The sequence below is a fragment of the Astatotilapia calliptera genome, chromosome 3 (assembly GCF_900246225.1).
Source record: "Astatotilapia calliptera chromosome 3, fAstCal1.2, whole genome shotgun sequence".
In the NCBI taxonomy this organism is placed as follows: Eukaryota; Metazoa; Chordata; class Actinopteri; order Cichliformes; family Cichlidae; genus Astatotilapia; species Astatotilapia calliptera.
Window position 1 is genome coordinate 42,527,579 of NC_039304.1, and position 21,365 is coordinate 42,548,943.

The 21,365-nt window shown below is 42.1% G+C and overlaps 1 protein-coding gene across 1 annotated transcript in view; it reads left to right on the forward strand.

Moving 5' to 3' along the window:
* LOC113019582 (NLR family CARD domain-containing protein 3-like) overlaps nucleotides 1-21,365 on the forward strand; it is a 159,948-nt gene that overhangs the window by 8,222 nt on the left and 130,361 nt on the right. The window contains exons 7-8 of the mRNA XM_026163356.1: nucleotides 3,827-4,000; nucleotides 6,874-7,047. Coding sequence (XP_026019141.1) covers nucleotides 3,827-4,000; nucleotides 6,874-7,047 — 348 coding nt within the window. The remainder of the gene's footprint in view (nucleotides 1-3,826; nucleotides 4,001-6,873; nucleotides 7,048-21,365) is intronic.

Below are 21,365 nucleotides of genomic sequence, written 5' to 3' on the forward strand. Positions count from 1 at the left end.
ACATCTCCACATTCACAAATATACATTTCTGACTTTCAAAAACAAAACAAAAACAAATCAGCGACCAATATAGCCACCTTTCTTTGCAAGGACACTCAAACGCCTGCCATCCATGGATTCTGTCAGTGTTTTGATCTGTTCACCATCAACATTGCGTGCAGCAGCAACCACAGCCTCCCAGACACTGTTCAGAGAGGTGTACTGTTTTCCCTCCTTGTAAATCTCACATTTGATGATGGACCACAGGTTCTCAATGGGGTTCAGATCAGGTGAACAAGGAGGCCATGTCATTAGTTTTTCTTCTTTTATACCCTTTCTTGCCAGCCACGCTGTGGAGTACTTGGACGCGTGTGATGAAGCATTGTCCTGCATGAAAATCATGTTTTTCTTGAAGGATGCAGACTTCTTCCTGTACCACTGCTTGAAGAAGGTGTCTTCCAGAAACTGGCAGTAGGACTGGGAGTTGAGCTTGACTCCATCCTCAACCCGAAAAGGCCCCACAAGCTCATCTTTGATGATACCAGCCCAAACCAGTACTCCACCTCCACCTTGCTGGCGTCTGAGTGGGACTGGAGCTCTCTGCCCTTTACCAGTCCAGCCACGGGCCCATCCATCTGGCCCATCAAGACTCACTCTCATTTCATCAGTCCATAAAACCTTAGAAAAACCAGTCTTGAGATATTTCTTGGCCCAGTCTTGACGTTTCAGCTTGTGTGTCTTGTTCAGTGGTGGTCGTCTTTCAGCCTTTCTTACCTTGGCCATGTCTCTGAGTATCCGGTTGTTCAGTGATGACGCGACGAATCCTACTTCCGGGTCTAAAGTAGTCTGCGTTTAATATGGCTTTTGTGTTGTTAACATGTTTAATGTTATGTATTTTCTTCTATTTGATCTCAAAAAGCTCCTAAAACAGTCAGTGATCCCTGTTGACCTCCCTCGGCTTTTATTACCACTAATCATTTATTTAAGCTCAGTTTTTAAAACCTTAGGATGTAACTACAGCCCAGCCCATGCAGCAGTATATGAATGACTAACCTCGTATTGTGGATGGATTATCTCAGTTGTTCTCCTGGCTGAAGTTTGGTCCTTTTACAGCATCCTGCCATGCGATTACATTTGTTCCTGACCACCGAGAACACTCACGTTAACTTTTATCGAGTGGAAAAAAAGTTAGCTTGTTTATATTATGGAAGACTATACTATGGAAGACATCCTGCATCGTCCCGGTCCCCAAAAAGAACCGGCCCAATGAGCTGAATGACTTCCGACCGGTGGCACTGACGTCACATCTTATGAAGACTCTAGAGCGGCTCTTCCTCGACCTCCTCCGACCACAGGTACAACATGCCCAGGACCCACTACAGTTTGCATACAAGGTGGGTGTCGGAGTGGAGGATGCCATCCTGTACCTCCTACACAGAGCCCACTCACACCTGGATGGGGGAAAAGGCACGGTCAGGATCCTGTTTCTTGACTTTTCCAGTGCCTTTAATACCATCCGGCCCTGTATGCTTCAAGAAAAACTGAACAGGATGGAGGTGGACCCCTGCCTGGTGGCTTGGATCTCCGACTACCTCACCGACAGACCACAGTACGTCAGGCTGAAGGACATCACGTCTGACACAGTGGTCAGCAGCACAGGAGCACCACAGGGAACTGTGCTGTCCCCTCTTCTCTTCACCCTGTACACCTCTGACTTCTGCTACAACTCTGAATTATGCCACATTCAGAAGTTTGCAGACGACACAGCCATCATGGGGTGTATCTTGGATGATCAGTAAGAGGAGTACAGAAGTCTGGTGAGGAACTTTGTCGCATGGAGTCACACAAACCACCTGCAACTCAACACCTCAAAGACTAAGGAACTGGTTGTGGACTTCGGGAGGTCTAGAGCAGGTCCACTGCCGGTTCAGATAGAGGGGGAGGAGGTGGAGGTGGTCAACAAGTACAAGTACCTCGGGCTGTGGGTGGACAATAAACTGGACTGGTCATGCAACACAGAGCACCTGTATAAAACAGCCCAAAGCCGACTGTACTTCCTCAGGAGGCTGAGGTCTTTTAACATCTGCAGGAAGCTCCTGAGGATGTTTTACCAGTCGGTGGTTGCTGGAGTACTTTTCTATACTGTGGTGTGCTGGGGGAGCAGCACAGCAAAGAAGGACTCATCCAGGCTGGAGAAACTGATCAGGAGGGCTAGCTCTGTGGTCGGCATGAAGCTGGACACTCTGGTGACAGTGGCAGAGAAAAGGACATTAAAGAAACTGATGGACATTATGGACAATGCCGGGCATCCTCTGCACACGGCCATAAACAACCAGAAGAGTCTGTTCAGTGACAGGTTGCTTCTCCCAAAGACAAGAACTAACAGACTTAAAAACTCCTTTGTCCCACACGCCATCAAACTGTTTAACTCCTCTCTGGAGGGGAGAGGGAGGGGAAACAGGAGGACAAAGGAGGGAACAACTAAGCTGTAGTGCCTCTTCACCTCACTGTACAATACCTTTTGTGCAATACTTTTGTAAATAGTCAACGGTGCAATAGACTCAATACTTGAAATGTGCAATTCACTTGTATTTTTATTTTTATTCCTATTTATTCTATTTATCCCCTTCGTATATTTTATTTATATTGTCTCTGTATTTATATATATGTGTGTGTGTATAACTCTGTAACTTCTGTCGGTGCTGTGCTTTTTTGGAAATCGAATTTCCCAGAGGAACCCACCCGAGGGATTAATAAAGTTCTATCTTATCTTATCTTATCTTAGCCCAACTTCAGTAACCCTACAAACGTCACTGCTGTTTAGTTTTCTGTCTTCATTTATGCTGGAAGTGATAACAGAGCTGTACGTTTTAATTTGTTTCCAAAACCCCGCAGTCAGGACATGCTATATTGTATTTAGATAGAAGCTAGCGAGCTAACTCCCTGCTAACTTCTAACTCCGTTAAATGTCATAAATTCCGTTTTCATGGATGCCTGGATGTTAAACTCAATTGTTACACCTGGTAGAGCAGAACGCTGATCATTTTATTAAAGATGAAAGACTTTAGACAGTTTTTCAACTCTCAGTAATGCCACAGTGATCGTTTGAGATATGGACCTGCAGCGGAGTTTAGACCCAGACACGGCTAGTGACGTCAGACTGAACAATCGGATTGCACACCTTGTGCTTTTGGGCACTCCAGTGATGTTGCAGCTCTGATATATGGCCAAACTGGTGGCAAGTGGCATCTTGGCAGCTGCACGCTTGACTTTTCTCAGTTCATGGGCAGTTATTTTGCGCCTTGGTTTTTCCACACGCTTCTTGCGACCCTGTTGACTATTTTAAATGAAACGCTTGATTGTTCGACGATCACGCTTCAGAAGCTTTGCAATTTTGAGACTGCTGCATCCCTCTGCAAGATATCTCACTATTTTTGACTTTTCTGAGCCTGTCGGGTCCTTTTGACCCATTTTGCCAAAGGAAAGGACGTTGCCTAATAATTATGCACACCTGATATAGGGTGTTGATGTCATTAGACCACACCCCTTCTCATTACAGAGATGCACATCACCTAATATGCTTAATTGGTAGTAGGCTTTCGAGCCTATACAGCTTGGAGTAAGACAACATGCATGAAGAGGATGATGTGGACAAAATACTCATTTGCCTAATAATTCTGCACTCCCTGTAGTAGCATATCTCACCTTCTCCTTGAAATCCAAAGTGTTTTGAGCCAGAAATCTTGATACATTGCATATAGCCAAGTTGAACACATAGACAATAGGTCATAGGTAAACCATACAGTGCTTTGTTTTTTTTTTTATCACAAATGTCATTATGTTTCAGACTGAGTGGCTGTAACCTCTCAGAGAGAAGTTGTAAAGCTCTGTCCTCAGTTCTCAGCTCTCAGTCCTCTAATCTGAGAGAGCTGGATCTGAGTAACAACAACCTGCAGGACTCAGGAGTGAAGATTCTCTCTACTGGACTGAAGAGTTTGTGTTGTACACTGGAAACTCTCCGGTAAGTAAACTTTTCCACTTTCATTTTAAAAAAATCTGAATTTCTGAATAATTATTTTTGCATAGACAGCTAACCCTTATAGAAATTTAAAACTACCTTTTATTAACCATTTACATGTATTATCAGATTCTGACTTGCTATCTAAAAATGTTTGATATGCGAATTTTGTTTTAGATTTGTTTGAATAAATCAAATTTATGCAATGATCATTTAGAGATCTATGGCTATTTTGTGTTCATAGCATACCAATTTCCTTTCATTGTTATGAACTGTAGCATTAGGAGTTAGATTTAGGACTACAGAAAAATTAAGAGAAAAGCTACATTTTGCATTTAGTTAGAATACCAAAAAAAGTATATTGTACAGACATCCATAGATATGCTGAGATGTATTATCATTGATTTTTTTTTGAGGTCATCGGGTGTTTTGGGCCTTGCAACATTAAGACAGCCTTGATTAGGTGACTCAGTCAGGCCTGATCAGACCTTGACTTATGTCCCAGCTGCACTGGCCCACGATTTGGACCTATTAATGCAAATCCACCTGAAGGCTCTTTTTGCAGCCTCAGTGACAGATTTGATGGCCTTCCTCTTTGCAGCTCCTCTGATGCCAAGAGAGTTGTAGGTCTTAGAGAGGAATATCTGGCATCAGTAAACCATTAAAAGGAGATTTTTCTTTGACTGCAGACCTGTTTACTGTCCCTAAGGGCTTTTGGGTAGCTGTTGTAGATATGCAGTGTACCCTCACCATGTTTGGAGGAGGCATGTTGGATGCTTTCTCTTGTCACAGATAAGCAGGCTTGCTGGACAGGGTAGCATGTCATACATAGCTTGGAGCACGAACTTCATGCCCTGAGGTTCTGCATACCAGATGTCATCCTAGGTGATTTGTATTCTTCTATTCTCCTTCCTGTTTCATCCATGTCCCCTGGTGCCACATTTACAGTATGTATGCTAGTTTATGCTTTGTCGATTTAGTTTGCTACTCATCTTTATGAACTTTAATCTTTTGTTCATACCTGCCTGCTTGATCATCATCATGATAGATAGACAGATAGATAAACAGCCATGCTTTTCCCATCCATCATCAAGTATCCTTAAAAGGGTAAAAAGCTGATCCAGTGTTCCGTAACTAGGAAGAAAATCACATTGTTACTCCAGTATTCGAAATCGACTACCAGACAGACTCTCCTTTCCAGCCCCTTGGCATAGATTTTTCCAGTGAGACTGAGGAGTGTGATCCCTCTATAATTGGAGCACACCCTCCGGTCCCACTTGTTCAGTACCCCAGGCTGCCAATCCAAAGGTACTACCCCTGATCTGCATGCAACATTGTAGAAGCAAATTGTAGAGGGCAAATCTCATCCAGTACAGGGGCTTGGCCATCAAAGATTTGTTTAACTGCCTCAGTGACCTAACGCCTCGTGATGGAGGAGTCGTCCCCCTTATCCCCAGACTCTGCTTCCTCTATGAAAGACATGTCAGTGGGATTAAGGAGGTCCTCGAAGTATTCTTTCCAATATTCTGCTGTGCAGGCAGGCAGGAAAGGACTCAAAATTTAGACTGAATCGCGGAGATGAAACTTAAATTCAAAAAGGCAGCTTTATTGCTGGACACGAGAAAAAACTAAACTTGAATATACAAAATAAACTTGGCAGGCTTAGCAGGCAGAACAGACAGATTGGTATGAGGGAGACTGCGACACGGAATTGAGGGAGACGCTGACATAAATACACAGAAAGATAAAAGGGGATGTGGGAGCACACGGGGAACACAGCTGACATGGATAATCATAGCGAGACTGAACGTACATGGAAACACAAGACCTTCACAATAAAACAGGTAACGAGATACGAGTGGAGGAGAGACAGACGAGAGGGAACGAAGGAGAGAGGCAGACATGATGGGCTGGGGAAACAAGATGGAATAAAACACAAGGAGAGAAAAAAGGCACAAGGACTCACACCACTGTATAAACACAGACACCCAGGGGGAGACACTGAGGGCAAAGACACAAGGGGAAATCTAATAAACCAAACTAAGCAGAATAACCTAGGGACAATAGAATAAACCCATAGAATAACAACATGACTTAAATATAATACAAAATGACAGAAAATACAATAAAACTCAAAAACACTGCATAGAATAACCCAGGACCATGACACTTGACAATATCCTCAGTTTAAATAAGCTTTCCCATCTTGAGTCACCTGACAGGTTGCCAGAATCTCTTTGAGGCAGTCTGAAAGTCTTTTTCTATGGGCTCTCCGAGCAAAGATTCACAGCTTTGGCTAACTGCCTAAAGAGGTATACAAGAGGGATAGAAGCCAGTAGAATAAACCAGCTGTTCTCCAGTGAACCATCAGGTGTGCTGTTACTGGCAGGGGAACAATATGAGAACAGCAGCTCAGTCCTGTTCTGCATAGGTCTGAACCCCCTCAATCAGATTATCAATTACTGGCTACAGATGCCAGGCATGGAATGACGCAATTATTAACCACCTCTTCTACGTGGATGACATCAAGCAGTATGCCAGGGGAAACAACCCAATGTTAGGCAGGTGGTCCTAATATTGTGCCTGATTGATGTATAAGGTGCACTTATAAATCAAGTTAAAGGTATATGTATTGTTATTGGTATCGGTTCAGGGAACACAAGCCCTTTTTTTACTTCATATCAGATCGATACCAAAATTTACAATTTTGCACACCGTACATCTAGTTCCCAGAATTTCCGAAAATAGATGTGGATTATTACAAAACAAAACAAAACAAAATTGTCCTACTATAAATAAAGCAGAATTAAACTGAAAAAATGAAGAAAATATAAGTCAAGTGTTTATGGATGAATTGTTGTGTGGTGTGTTTGCAGTCTGTCAGGCTGTCTGATCACAGAGGAAGGCTGTACTTCTCTGGCTTCAGCTCTGAGTTCCAATCCCTCTCATCTGAAAGAGCTGGACCTGAGCTACAATCAACCCGGTCTCTCAGGACTAAAACTGCTGTCGGCAGGATTGATGGATCCATCCTGGAGACTAGACACTCTCAGGTATGGAGAGAAGAGCTAGAAACATTTCTTTCAATTGTTCCTGTGCTCACAAAAGAAACATTAGTCCAGTTTATCAAGAAAAGTGAAAGATACTTATAAATTGAGACACCAAAAACTTTTATTGAGTTAGGAGACTGTAACAACCCCTCGTCGATGAAGTACAACCCATGAGTTTAACTTTCTGGGTATCCTTCCCAGATCTTATCTTCCATCTCCATTACTATTCCTTTCCATAATTTAGAACGATTACAAGGTGCAAAGTTGCAAACTTGTTGCATTCTACACATCACCGGCCATAAAAATGTAAAAATGGAACATAAAATAGTCAGAACTACCTATTAGTATAAATTATTAGAGTGCCACGGTAACTCATTAACGGAGATTTGCTGCGTTATGGCGTTAATGTAATTTTAACGGGATTAATGCTGACAGCACTAGTGGGAACACAACGAATATGACTCCACATTTACGCCGACATCATCCTAGTGCAAAGACAAGTGGAAGCAGACAAAAACAACAAGCATGCATGCTACAAACTTTACCCGAGTCATTTAGACAGCTGTTAGCACAGGATTCTCCTTATGGGGACCTGATATGTTTAATATGCTGCTGGGAATATACTGTCGGCCTGTCGATCTGTGTACTTGAGGAGTCGAAGGATCATCGTACTGGCTTTGGAGGATCTAGGAGAGTAGATGTGGTGAGCCCTGTCACTCTCCAGCGGGAGTGTGGCTGAAAGTGGGGTGAAAGGTGACTATCATAGCCCAGACTACTGGACCTTTCCTTTGTGCACTAGTGCACAGTCATGTTGGAACGAGAAGGGGGCTTCCCCTAAACTTTTCTTACAATGTTGGCAGCATGAAATTATCCAAAATCCCACATTTGTCAGTTATGCGGTGGTCAAAAATAATGTAGACTATTCCTTGCTGACTGAAGCAGCATCTTTCTGTAGGTAATCTGTAAGAGGACATAAAAGATAATGATGACCACGCAACACTTAATAGATTTGTTGCTGTGACAACAAATCCAACAACTATTCAAAGAACTGAGAGATCAAGGATCAGTCCAAATCAGGGGTGCTCACACTTTTTCCGCATGTGAGCTATTTTTAAAATGACCAAGTCAAAATGATCTACCCACTACAAAAATCCAAAACATATACTTATTTATAAATATATTGAGGATTCTTTATATCTACAATGTATATACATGCATAACCGCAATATCCAATATTTCACAACACAATTAACAATGTAAATTGTTTTTGTCATTACCTGTCATTTTCCGTGAACAGTTCGAAAATGCCGCTCCACATTTCCCTTCTTTGGCATTGCGATGGTAGCCTGGCAGATGAGGCAAACGCACTTCGAAAATGACATCGTGGAAAAAAAAAGTCCTCCTCCCATTCCGTATGAAAGTGATACGTTTTTGTCTTCTTACTTGGTCCAGCTCCCTCACTCATTTTTAACCCTTTCTTAGGTTTAAGAGAAAAAACCGAGAGCTAAAAATTGGAGTTAACTCGCTGACTAGCTTGTCAGTTTTACTACACTTCGCGCCGCTGTTTGCGCATGCGCAGCGACCTAAGCGTCAGAAAAAATCTGATGTCATCTGACTGGCTTCCCTGTATCAATCAAGTGATAGGATGGATGATAGGCTGGCATCTATTTTTTTTAATGCCATGCGATCTACCAATACTACCTTTGCGATCGACGTATTGAGCACCCCTGGTCCAAATCGTCAGCAGTTTGATCCATGTGTGGATTGAAGTGTATTTGTGAAAATGTTGGACTGTTCCTTTATCAGTGTGTAACAGTGTGTGAATGAGAGCCATGTAATGTCCATGTGTGCATGCTAAGACTATGCTGGTCTGACCCCCCTCCTCCTTTCAGGGTGGAGCCTGCTGGAGTCCAATGGTTAGAACCAAGTCTGAGGAAGTGTAAGTGTGTTTTTAATGGGATTCATGAAAACAAAGCAGCACACATTCAACCATCTTCATCATGTCAGGAGTCATCATCAAAGTGTCAATCAATGAACAGATGATGGATCAATAACTGCAGCTGGATTGTGTTTGTTCTCTCCATCAGATTCCTGCCAACTCACAATCGACACAAACACAGTAAACACAAACCTCAAACTGTCTGACAACAACAGAACTCTGACACATGTGGACGAGATTCAGTCATATCCTGATCATCCAGGCAGATTTGATCAACTTCCGCAGGTGCTGTGTAGAAATGGTCTGACTGGTCGCTGTTACTGGGAGGTCGAGTGGAGAGGAGGGGTTCTCATATCAGTGAGTTACACAGGAATCAGAAGGAAAGGAAACAGTAAAGATGTTGTGTTTGGGTGGAATGATCAGTCCTGGTGTCTCTACTGCTCTGATGATGGTCCTGATTCCGTCAGGCACAATAACAAAGGAACATCCATCATTGCCGCCGCCTCCTCCTCCTCTGTCTCTAACAGAGTAGCAGTGTATGTGGACTGTCCTGCTGGCACTCTGTCCTTCTACAGAGTCTCCTCTGACACTCTGATCCACCTCCACACCTTCAACACCACATTCACCCAAACTCTTTATCCTGGATTTAGAGTCTATCCTGGTTGTTCTTTGAAAGTGTGTGTAGTTGAGGCATAAGTGTCGTCGCGTTAGAGAAACACTGACTGTTGAACAGATACTTCAGTCTGTACATGTCTGTCTCTTTCACTCAGAAACACGTTTTCAGATTCATGGATTCAATCAGTTGATGTTTTAAACTGTTCTAAATTATTCCTTGTAAACTTCTTGCTCTTCAGTCCTTTAAAGATGGAAGCTCCCATTATTCCAGGATCCACATGTTGTTTTCTGTCTTTTTCTACTCAAAGTTTCACAGTGAATATCAGTATGGTGTGTTTCTGTGAAACTTATGAAGATCACTTTTAAATAATAATATATATAATGAGTGATTTGTACAGTCGTTTATGGTATTTATTATATAGTAATACTAAATCAAAGCTGTTGACTTGTGACTGTACAAAATAGATCTGATTTGAGTCAAAGTGCAGATGATCCAGATGTTTTCAGTCTCTCTGTTTTTAAGGGTGAAAGAGGGAAAAATGAACAATTGGGAGCACACAAATATCAACATGTAGATAGTGTAGTAAAGTATAAAGTGATTTTTAGGAAATGAACCTTTTTTGTTTCATCATCTTATAATATTAGAATATTTCAAATCAATCAAGTGTATTTGAAATGTGAGATTTAAAGTCATATTGTTGAAATGTTTCTTCCAGGCTGTAAAAAAGTGCACTGTAAGATGTGCACTTCAGGAAAACGGAGTGGAATGCATTAAGCTCTACATGTACTTTAATGTTAATGTCAGCCTGTAGTTTTTCATGTGAGCCCATGTAGTTAATCAGAGTTTCAAATCAAGACTTTAACTTTGATCAGTGTTTCCACAGTGGCTTAGAAATGGTTAGCCTTCAGTTAATCCAAAAATGCTGCAGCAAGAGTCCTGACAGGGACTAATAATAATAATAATAATGGCAAGCTACGGTTGTAGCCACAGCTGCCCTGGAGCAGACTGACAGAAGCGAGGCTGCCATATCGCGCCATCGGCCCCTCTGGGCAACACCAGTAGACAGTAGGGTAAAGTGTCTTGCCCAAGGACACAACGACCAGGTTAAATCCTGTTAAATCCAGAATTGAATTCAAAATCCTGCTCCTCACATACCAGGTCTTAAATAATCAGGCCCCATCTTATCTTAATGACCTTGTAGTACCATATCACCCTATTAGAGCGCTCCGCTCTCACTCTGCAGGCCTACTTGTTGTTCCTAGAGTATTTAAAAGTAGAATGGGAGGCAGAGCCTTCAGTTTTCAGGCCCCTCTTCTGTGGAACCAGCTTCCAGTTTGGATTCAGGAGACAGACACTATCTCTACTTTCAAGATTAGGTGTGTGTGTGCGCGCGTGCATGCTGGGAGTACCTGCAGTACTGTAAGACAGATATAACAGGTAACTGTAACTGTAAGACAGGTTATTCGTTAAGCTTTAGTTCTTGATTTAGGAATTCGATTTTGAGATGCACTTCACCCACGTACACACGCACACACACACATAGTTCGTTATTGCCAGATGCCACGTTTATTCTGAGTTTTTATTAGTTTTGACAGTCCGCCATCTGGACAGCTTCCGTCTCAGCTGATCGCAGCCTTCCCTCCGCTCCTCTCCCGTCTCACTAAAAAGGGGAAGGAAACCGTCATCAGCCCAAACTCCATCAGCTGTGTTCTCACCTGCCTCTCCAGCACCGCCCCGTTGAGCTCACTGCACCACTCCTCCCCTGCAGCCGCGTCCGGGACCACACCTCCGCCACATAGATTTGATGTAAAACCTTCAGTTTAATAATGGTCTTATTTAAGGCAATCTGAGAGTGAGGGTCTCAGACCAGTCTGCCATGCAGGGCTAATAAAGCCAACTTAATGCTATGAGCTCAGTGAACTTGTTCCCACTACTAATTACTCAGAGAAGTTTCAGTCTTTCCTTGCATGAGTAATAAATTGTTCTCAAAGCCAGTTTGGTGCATTGGCCCTTTAACACGGAGTTCCTACAGAGAAATCCAGTTTGGCTCAAAACAATAAAATATCATCAGCACATAACATCAGTCAACAGTCCAAATAATCACACCTTCAGTTCAGTTCTGTGTCAGTGTGAAAACAGACTTTATATTTACAACACAAAAATCACAATAAAGACACAAAATAAATCATTTGTGACTTCTCAAAGTTGCTCTTTTCTGAACTTGGTGTCCCAGGTGATCATCTGTGTGATCCTCCATGTGAAGCTGTTGGAAGCAGTCTGTAATGTTTGAGCTGCTTTCACCTTATCTTTTCATTCACCTTTTCACTGCTGCACTCACTTTTACCGAGAGGTCGCCTCACACTTTCTCCTTATCGTCTATTTGATTGACAGGGTTGTAGAAATTCCCTCATGTCATTTTATCTCCATTTAAATTCATATTTTCAATGAAAGCAGTTTAACAGCGTTATCATTTGAAAAATAAGTGATGTACAAACAGAGTCAGCATTTCTGAGGCCGCGGAGAGAAAAGAAGAGCACAACACTGACAGTGAGTTACCAACACACACATTTACACTTGTTTTGTCTTCACAGAGAAAATACACTTCCTGCTGCTGATGTTCCGTCACTGAACATCTAATCCTGCTTCACTGACAGGCTTCTGGACTGTTCCAGAGAAACTATCAGGGTCACTGCCCTCCAGTGGTCACTGTCAGTAACTACAACTGTCCACATACAATAATACTGACATTAGGACACATTCACTTCAGCGTTTCACCACTAGTGTTCATCAGTGTGATAATGACGCTCTATATGTGAACACAGATATTATTAAACTGATAGCAACACTGACACTGTCAGCAGAGAGATACTTTCTGATGACAGCTTACTGCCCTCAGGTGGTCACAGTGAGGAACTGCATGATATTAAACCAGTGACAGGTGCCGTCCTTAATGAAGAGCATTTCCAACCAAAATATATATTCCAAGAGTAATAAGAATTATTAATAACACCGGCTTCAATCAAGCGTCTGACTCACTCTTCATCAAATTAAAAACACTTCAATTTAATGAGCTTCAAACAGTCCAAATTATGTAGAGAGCAAAAAGACATCCATGAGGCCAAATATTCAGAATGAGTTTCAAGTCCAATAAAAACGTGACGCACTGAGAGGAAACTCCATGTTCAATAAAGCAGCTATAAGAACCAATAGTAAATATCCAACACGTTCTCACTCCCAACTCGTCAAACATGTGACGCATGGTCAGGCTCCCTCTGCTTCACTTATGGACGCGCAGGGTACCCCCCTCGCGTCGAGAATTGACCTGCAGGGTCCTCTCATTGAATACTATAGAGCTCCCTAAAAGTTGTTTATTGACGACAAGAGATTGCTGCGGAACAGCCTGTTGTCCATATATTTATATATTTCCAAAATCACATTGTAGTGACGTATACAGAACACAATAAATTATATAATGTAAGCAACTATCTGAGAAACAGCAGATACAGCAGATAAATTAATTATAGGCTGTTACTTTTGTATCGTTTATTGCATTTATGGAGGGAGTGATGTATGCTGGGTAATAGATGAGAACAGTCGATAGGTCAAAGGTTGTTTTTATTACACAGATGTTATTGATATTAATCTGTCTTCTTCTTCTACTCTTGTTCACCCAGTAGCACAGCTAGCTACTGGGTGACTTTATTCACCCTCTTCGGCTGTTATCAGTCCATACAATGGGCGTTATCAGCACAAATCAGTCCCATAGATATGGACCATCTCCTGCTAGATTGTTCAGAAGGTTGTTCTCATCCATCCAGATGGAGGATCACTAACAGGAGCGTGGGAAGACTCCAGAATCCACTCTGGCTGGAATCCGTTAGATACAGCAGTGTTTACAGGTAAGACCATTTAAACGGACAGCATTTATAGAATGACTATTAAAAGTCAGCGAGTGTCAGTAATGTTAATGTGGTTATGTTAGTAATACACCGAGTGCTAATATAACAGCTTTAAGATGCATTTGTAGATGTTATTACGTGTTTTACCGTCTTTATGGTGCTAGCTTAAAGTTACGGTGTAAACGTTAGCTTATATTGGAGTAAAGCTGTTACTGTTTAAACGATGTTAGCACAGAAATATTAGCTTCTGTCATGACTGATGAAGTTACTAGTTAATAAAGTTTCCAGTAAAGTGTTTAATCGCAGCCACAGATTGACAGCAAATATCTCGGTTAGCTTCAGTGCATCTGTAATAAATATGTGCAAGTTTCAGTGCTTCGTTTAAACTGTATGATACTTATACTGACCCAGGGTCAGTGTAAAATACAATCCTAGCTGTGTGAACAAAGCCTGGCTCCTTTAATCCTGCATGACAAACCTCAGGATGCAGGTTATTATTACTCTTTCCTGCTGGCACACCTGTCACACCTGAGAGTCAGCTAGAAACTCACAGTGACGTGGACATCATGCAAAGACTGCCAGACTCTGTAATACTGCAAATGATCACTGACTCAGGTTAACACTAAACTTTAAACGGCACCTCTGTGTCTCTGTGTGCTGAACATCTAGGATTGAGTCAGGCTGCATCAGCTGAAGCTGTTATTTGTATATATCAGTATTTTTTATTCAGGTGTGGGGAAAATACGAAAGACTGCAGTGAAGCGATGCACCAGAGTAATCCCTGGCCAAAGGTATCGTACTTAAATCAGACTACTGATCCAGCCACATCAGCCTTTTGTGAGGTCTGTTTAAAGTAGACTAAAAGTGAACTGCAGGTTCCTGAGAGGTGGACTGTGAGCACAGAAACACATGTTCATACATACAGCTGCAGCAAACTTACATTAATTTTAAATAAATTTGTTACTCTGATGTCTGTCTCTGTGTTAGTCCTCTGACAGACTGGTGACCTGTCCAGGTGTGCTCTACCTGTGACTACTGGGACAGGCTCTAGCCTCTGTAATAGAAATGTTCTGTTATTCTCATTTAAAGTATTTTGGGTTTTCTCCAAAGCCAAGCCTTGAGTTCATCACTAACTGCAGATTTCCAGTGACCAATACTTGTGAAAATATCCTCCGTATACCAGTTCATGTAGTGTACACTACTTTCAAATCAGACATGGATTTTGCAATACAGAATTCACCAGGATTTGGAAGAGCATGATGTGTATTCTCAAGGATTGCAGAACTGATGAGGATTTTGTTTTTGTTTTTCTATTTTGCATATGCATGTTTAATTTTCTTATTTCTTGTTAATGTTGTTAACTCAGCGTCAGATTAAGAACCAAAGCCGCGTGACCCCTGTGTAGCGCGCTACAGCAGCTAGCCGATAGCAACACTGAAGCTGTTTACTTTGTGTGACTGTTTTTCCTCTATGTGTTATGCTTTCACAGTAGCCCAGCTGACAGCGCACGCTAGTACGCCGAAGCAGCTTCCCCCCCGCGGTATGGCCCACAGCAGCCTAGCTGACAGCACACGCTAGCGATGCTAAACCGTGTCCCCCCCCGGGATTAAGCGTCACAGCAGCCCAGCTGACAGCAGTCACACAGCAAAGCCGACGCCGCGAGCCGCCGCGCAGCCCACAAGCTAAGCTACCCGGCGCCCAGGCGACACCCTAGAACCTGTCCAGGGTGTATTCTGCCTTTCATCCTGTGGTAGCTGGAATAGGCTAGCAACGTGGATAAAAATAAGCAGAAGAGAATGGATGGATGCATTTGGTTTCAGTTTATACATATGAGGCATATTTTGTTTTTGGATTGTAGTTTATCTGTTTTCCTGCCTTTATGGCATGTTGTATCTCTGTTCTCTGATATGACCCATAGTAACATTAGATTATTTAGTACCCCTGCAGGGAGCAAAACAATATGCCACAACCTCACTGTTACATAGAATTCAATTTTCTCAAATGCTTCCTGTGTCCACCTATTCCACACAATGTAAAATGTCAGTGGGGATGTCATAACATACAGGTTTATTAGCCATGTTTTGTATTTCAGATACCTTTGTTTATTTTTTAAATACTATAGCTAGATGTGGTCATTGAAAGATCTGCCACCTAGACCAACTTTTCTTTACATTTTCAAATGAGATGAGTTAAGCTTTATTTCAGTGTCCCATTTGAACATTTATGCTTTACATTGAAATTCATATTAATTTTCACTTGATTTCTAGAATAACTCACAGGTTTAAATAATAGTTTTTGTTAGGTTTTGGAAAAGTTTTGAAAAGTGTTATAGTACCCCTAATGAAAAAAACATTTAAAGGGGGGCTGACAGTATCTCCAACACTGCCAGCAAGTTGTCTATAAATGTGACAGACATGAAATATATAATAATATATAGCTGAAATATTAACATTATATCATCATCGCACTATATGACATTGCATTCTTATCAACTAATGATACTACTACTACTACTACTAATAATAATAATAATAATAATAATAACTGTTAAACATAACCTGCTTTACATTCTTTAGGGAATGTTTAAGGATTTTGTTTACTTGATTAGACAGGCTAATTGTATTTTGTTTGGTTTCCTTTCCTTTCCCTTTCTTTTCTTTTCTTTTCTTTGTTTTTTAAGGTCAGCCCATACGGTGAAAAAATATATTTTAAAATATATTTTGAAATATATTTCAAAATATACAAAAAATGGGCAAAAAATATATGTGCTAAAATACATTTTAAAATATATTTATATATATTCATAATATATTTTGAAATGTGTTTTAACGCATATATTTTTGGCCATTTTTCTATATTTTGAAATATATTTCAAAATATATTTCAAAATACAATTTAAACTTATTTAAAATCATCCAAAAATATAAAAATTTAACCCTTCATATATTTCTAAGAAAACACATTCACATGTAACAGCTGAAAGAAATCTTTATTTGATGTCTAAAACATATATAGAGCATATCAATCAAGCAAGGAATATTCATTTTACAATTTTATTCTCATTACATACTTAAACATTCTAAAAGAAACACACACACACAAACACACACACACACACACACACACACACACTTATATATAACACCCAGCACGCCCCTGCGGGCGGTTTATCCTTCAAGCTCGGGTCCTCTACCAGAGGCCTGGGAGCTTGAGGGTCCTGCGCAGTATCATAGCTGTTCCTAGGACTGCGCTCTTCTGGACAGAGATCTCCGATGTTATTCCCGGGATCTGCTGGAGCCACTCGCCTAGCTTGAGAGTCACCACACCTAGTGCTCCGATTACCACGGGGACCACCGTTACCTTCACCCTCCACATCCTCTCGAGCTCTTCTCTGAGCCCTTGGTATTTCTCCAGCTTCTCGTGTTCCTTCTTCCTGATATTGCTGTCATTCGGAACCGCTACATCGATCACTACGGCCGTCTTCTTCTGTTTGTCTACCACCACTATGTCCGGTTGGTTAGCCACCACCATTTTGTCCGTCTGTATCTGGAAGTCCCACAGGATCTTAGCTCGGTCATTCTCCACCACCCTTGGGGGCATCTCCCATTTTGACCTCGGGACTTCCAGGTTATACTCGGCACAGATGTTTCTGTACACTATGCCGGCCACTTGGTTATGGTGTTCCATGTATGCCTTGCCTGCTAGCATCTTGCACCCTGCTGTTATGTGCTGGATTGTCTCTGGGGCATCTTTACACAGCCTGCACCTGAGGTCTTGCCTGGTGTGATAGACCCCAGCCTCTATGGATCTTGTACTCAGAGCTTGTTCTTGTGCTGCCATGATTAGTGCCTCTGTGCTGTCTTTCAGTCCAGCTTTGTCCAGCCACTGGTAGGATTTCTGGATATCAGCCACCTCCTCTATCTGCCGGTGGTACATACCGTGCAGGGGCCTGTCCTTCCATGATGGTTCCTCGTCTCCCTCCTCTTTCTTGGGTTTCTGCTGCCTGAGGACTTGGGGTGAAACCCTCCATGCATGGTAAGGAGCTTGCTTGTCTTTATGTCAGTGGCTTCTATCTCCTCCTTTGGCCAGCCTATTACCCCAGCAGGGTACCTGATCACGGGCAGGGCGTACGTGTTGATGGCCCGGATCTTGTTCTTACCATTCAGCTGACTCCTCAGGACTTGCCTGACCCTCTGCAGGTACTTGGTGGTTGCAGCCTTTCTAGCGGCCTCTTCATGGTTCCCATTTGCCTGCGGGATCCCCAGGTACTTGTAACTGTCCTCTATGTCTGCAATGTTGCCTTCTGGTAGTTCAATCCCCTCAGTTCTGACTACCTTCCCTCTCTTTGATACCATCCGACTACACTTCTCCAGTCCGAACGACATTCCAATGTCATTGCTGTATAGCCTGGTAGTGTGGATCAGTGAATCGATGTCTCGTTCACTCTTGGCATACAGCTTGATGTCATCCATGTACAGGAGGTGGCTGACAACTGCTCCGTTCCGTAGTCGGTATCCGTAGCCAGTCTTGTTAATGATCTCACTGAGGGGGTTCAGGCCTATGCAGAACAGCAGTGGGGACAGAGCATCTCCTTGGTAGATCCCGCACTTGATGGTGACTTGTGCTATGGGCTTGGAGTTGGCCTCTAGTGTTGTACGCCACATCCCCATTGAGTTCCTGATGAAGGCTCTTAGGGTCCCATTGATCTTGTACAATTCTAGGCATTCCAGTATCCAGCTGTGGGGCATTGAGTCATAGGCCTTCTTGTAATCAATCCAGGCAGTGCACAGGTTGGTCAGTCTGGTCTTGCAGTCTCGGCTGACTGTTCTGTCTACCAGTAGCTGGTGTTTTGCGCCTCTGGTATTCTTGCCAATTCCTTTCTGTGTCCCACTCATGTATTGACCCATGTGCCTGTTCATCTTAGCCGATATGATGCCTGACAGGAGCTTCCACGTGGTGCTGAGGCAGGTTATTGGTCGGTAGTTGGAGGGGACCGGTCCCTTCTTGGGGTCCTTGGGGATCAGGACCGTCCAACCTTCGGTTAGCCATTCCGGGTGTCTCTCGTTAACTAGCAGCTGGTTCATTTGTGCTGCCAGGCACTCGTGGAGTGCAGTCAGCTTCTTTAGCCAGTAGGCGTGAACCATGTCGGGCCCTGGTGCTGTCCAACTCTTCATACTGGAGACCCTTTCTTGGATATCTGCCACTGTGATGGTTACTGGACCCTGTTCAGGGAGGCATATGGGTTGCATCCTTCTCCCATATGCTCTTCCAGTATATATATATATATATATATCAACGTAAGAAAGCAAAATAAAGCCGCTATTGAAAAAAGAAATAGCTTTTTACCGAGAAAATGGTTATCAAGATCATTGTCATAATACTGAAACAATTAAACAGAATCCAAACTATGAGTTTGTCTGTGAAAAACTAACTGCTACAATCCTTCTCTCTGTCGCTATACACTCATCAGAAATCTGCTGCGTTACCCCCCTGAACTTTTTCTCCCTCCCCAGTAACCATACCCCTCCCTCTCTGATCAGAATTATCCCTGAAGCATCCCCCCCAGGAACCACACCTCCTTTTTTTCCCACCGGATGTGATTAGTCACACATATGGAATCAATTAGAGACTTCCGGAGTACCCCCTCCCCTCACTGGATACAATTCGTCACGCTTATGGATCATATTACACACATCTGGATTCAATTAGTCACTTCCGGAATACTTCCGGTAGGGTCAAAAGGTCAAGGCTAGGGTCATCAATCAAAATCGCATTATTCAGTGACACAAGCTGTACACCATTTTTTTCTGCTGCTTCCTTGGTCTTTATTCTTGCCATCACTTCCATTTCCCTGCACTGTCAAACTCAATAATACTTCAAATCACTTCCACGGTCCAATCATTTTCTCAGCTGCCTTCTTTGAAGCATGCCTCTATCTTCAACTACAGCACCATCAGCATCCAGACTCTGTGGGAGTCTAACCGTCAAATAGCTTCATGAATATCTGTATCCCAATAAATCAGGTTTTGTTTTTCCACACCATCTCTCCTTATGGGATTATTTCAATCAGTATAGAAAAATATTCATAAGTGGGAAACAGTAAGATGATCATTACATTTTAATTACAAATACACATTTACTGACAAAAAAGTAAGTTGTAAATCAATGATGATATGCATTGAGTTACAACCAATTTTGTTGTCTTAACAAAGACAACGAAAGCCTTAAACTGAAAAGAAGGTATCCGATTAATATCTGAAGCATTAAGTTAAATCATTTAACACCAAGTATTACAGACACAAATCAAGTTTGTGACATGTCATTGAGGACATCAGCATATTTGAAAATGCTTCAAATATGCTGTGAATGGCTTGTGAATGATTCCAACAGCTTCATGCATCTGTTAAACTTAGCTGAAAAACAAAACATTGAACAGTTTTTTACAGAAACACAATAGTAGAAGCTGCAGTAGTTAAAGACAAGCATGTTAGCAATGTAATGGTGCATTATATAGGAAAGCCAGAAGCCACAGGAAAGATGATCCCCTCACTTCCCAAACTGTAGGATGGATTTTGTCTCCATGGGGACAGCTCTGATTATGCTGCACAAGCTCCGCCCTCAGACTTGTCTCAGTGTGTGGCTCATGTTTCATTTGTCAAGCTTTAATAAACTGTAGGAGGAATAAGTGTGCTCCCTTATGGAGCGCCACTTACGGTCCATTTATTGTTCTGACACAAACAGAGTAAATGTAAGGGGACAGCCACCGCATTTTAACAGCTGGACTTAGCCCAAAATCAGCTGTTAAAAGAAATCTATGAAAACGCTTGTTGCACAGTCGAGCTGGTGTAACAGAAAAAGAAGCAGGGGGTTTAGCAGGCAGAGGTTTGCAAATAAGAATCACGGAATTGAAACAAAGAGCTTGATTAGTGTGAAAGTGAGCTGTAGCCCCATCAGAGCTGTGATAAAGAAGGAGTTTCTCCATCAGGAGCTAATGTCTGAACAACAATTATTCATGATTGATTCTTTATTAGTGTTTCTGTATACAAGATTAGTGTCCAACATAAAGGCTGACGCTGGACTCTCACACCACACCAATGCTGCCGTTACACTGTCAACACACCACTTCACCATAATTGACATCAGGACAGACTTTCAGAGGTTCACTGCCAACATTACAGCATGTAAACATAAAATACAAGGAATGCAATATTTGTGTAACATATGAACACAACACTGTGAGAAAGCAACCAGGTTTAAAAATTATTGAGCCAATATTTTCAGCTTATATGGCTGTGTGATGTAGCATAACTTAAGCAGCAAGGAAGGTGATAAGTAAATAGTAGTGATGGTCCGCTTGAAGCTGAAGCTCCGGTGCGTGTGTCACAAAAATCAACACACTGCTTCAGAAGCACTGTGTCGAAGCTTGATTCGTTTGGCCAGAGTCACGTGATCAGTGACGTCCGAAGCTTCATTTAGAACCTAACTGCTTCGGTGTCTGATTCAATGGTTTATAAGGAAGCAAATCATTCGCGGGATTTGTGGTGTTTTGATGGTGACAGATAGCGAACCACTGATATTTCTACTGAGAGATTTGGAGCCAGCGAGGAATAGAGGCGGCTCTGTTGTGTGGGAGTATTTTGAGTTGATTTTTGTCAATCGGGTGGGTTTTCCAGCTTTGTGTTCTGGCAGTTTGCTTTTGTTTTGTGCGTGTTTATTATATCTGAAAACGGGAAAAAGGTAAAATGTCAAACATCTGCTTCCATAATATAAATATCATTAAATAACTTTAGAAAAACTTCCACTTGATTCTTTACATGTAATGTTGTAAAAATATATATTTTATTGTTTAATTAATCTGAAAATGTTA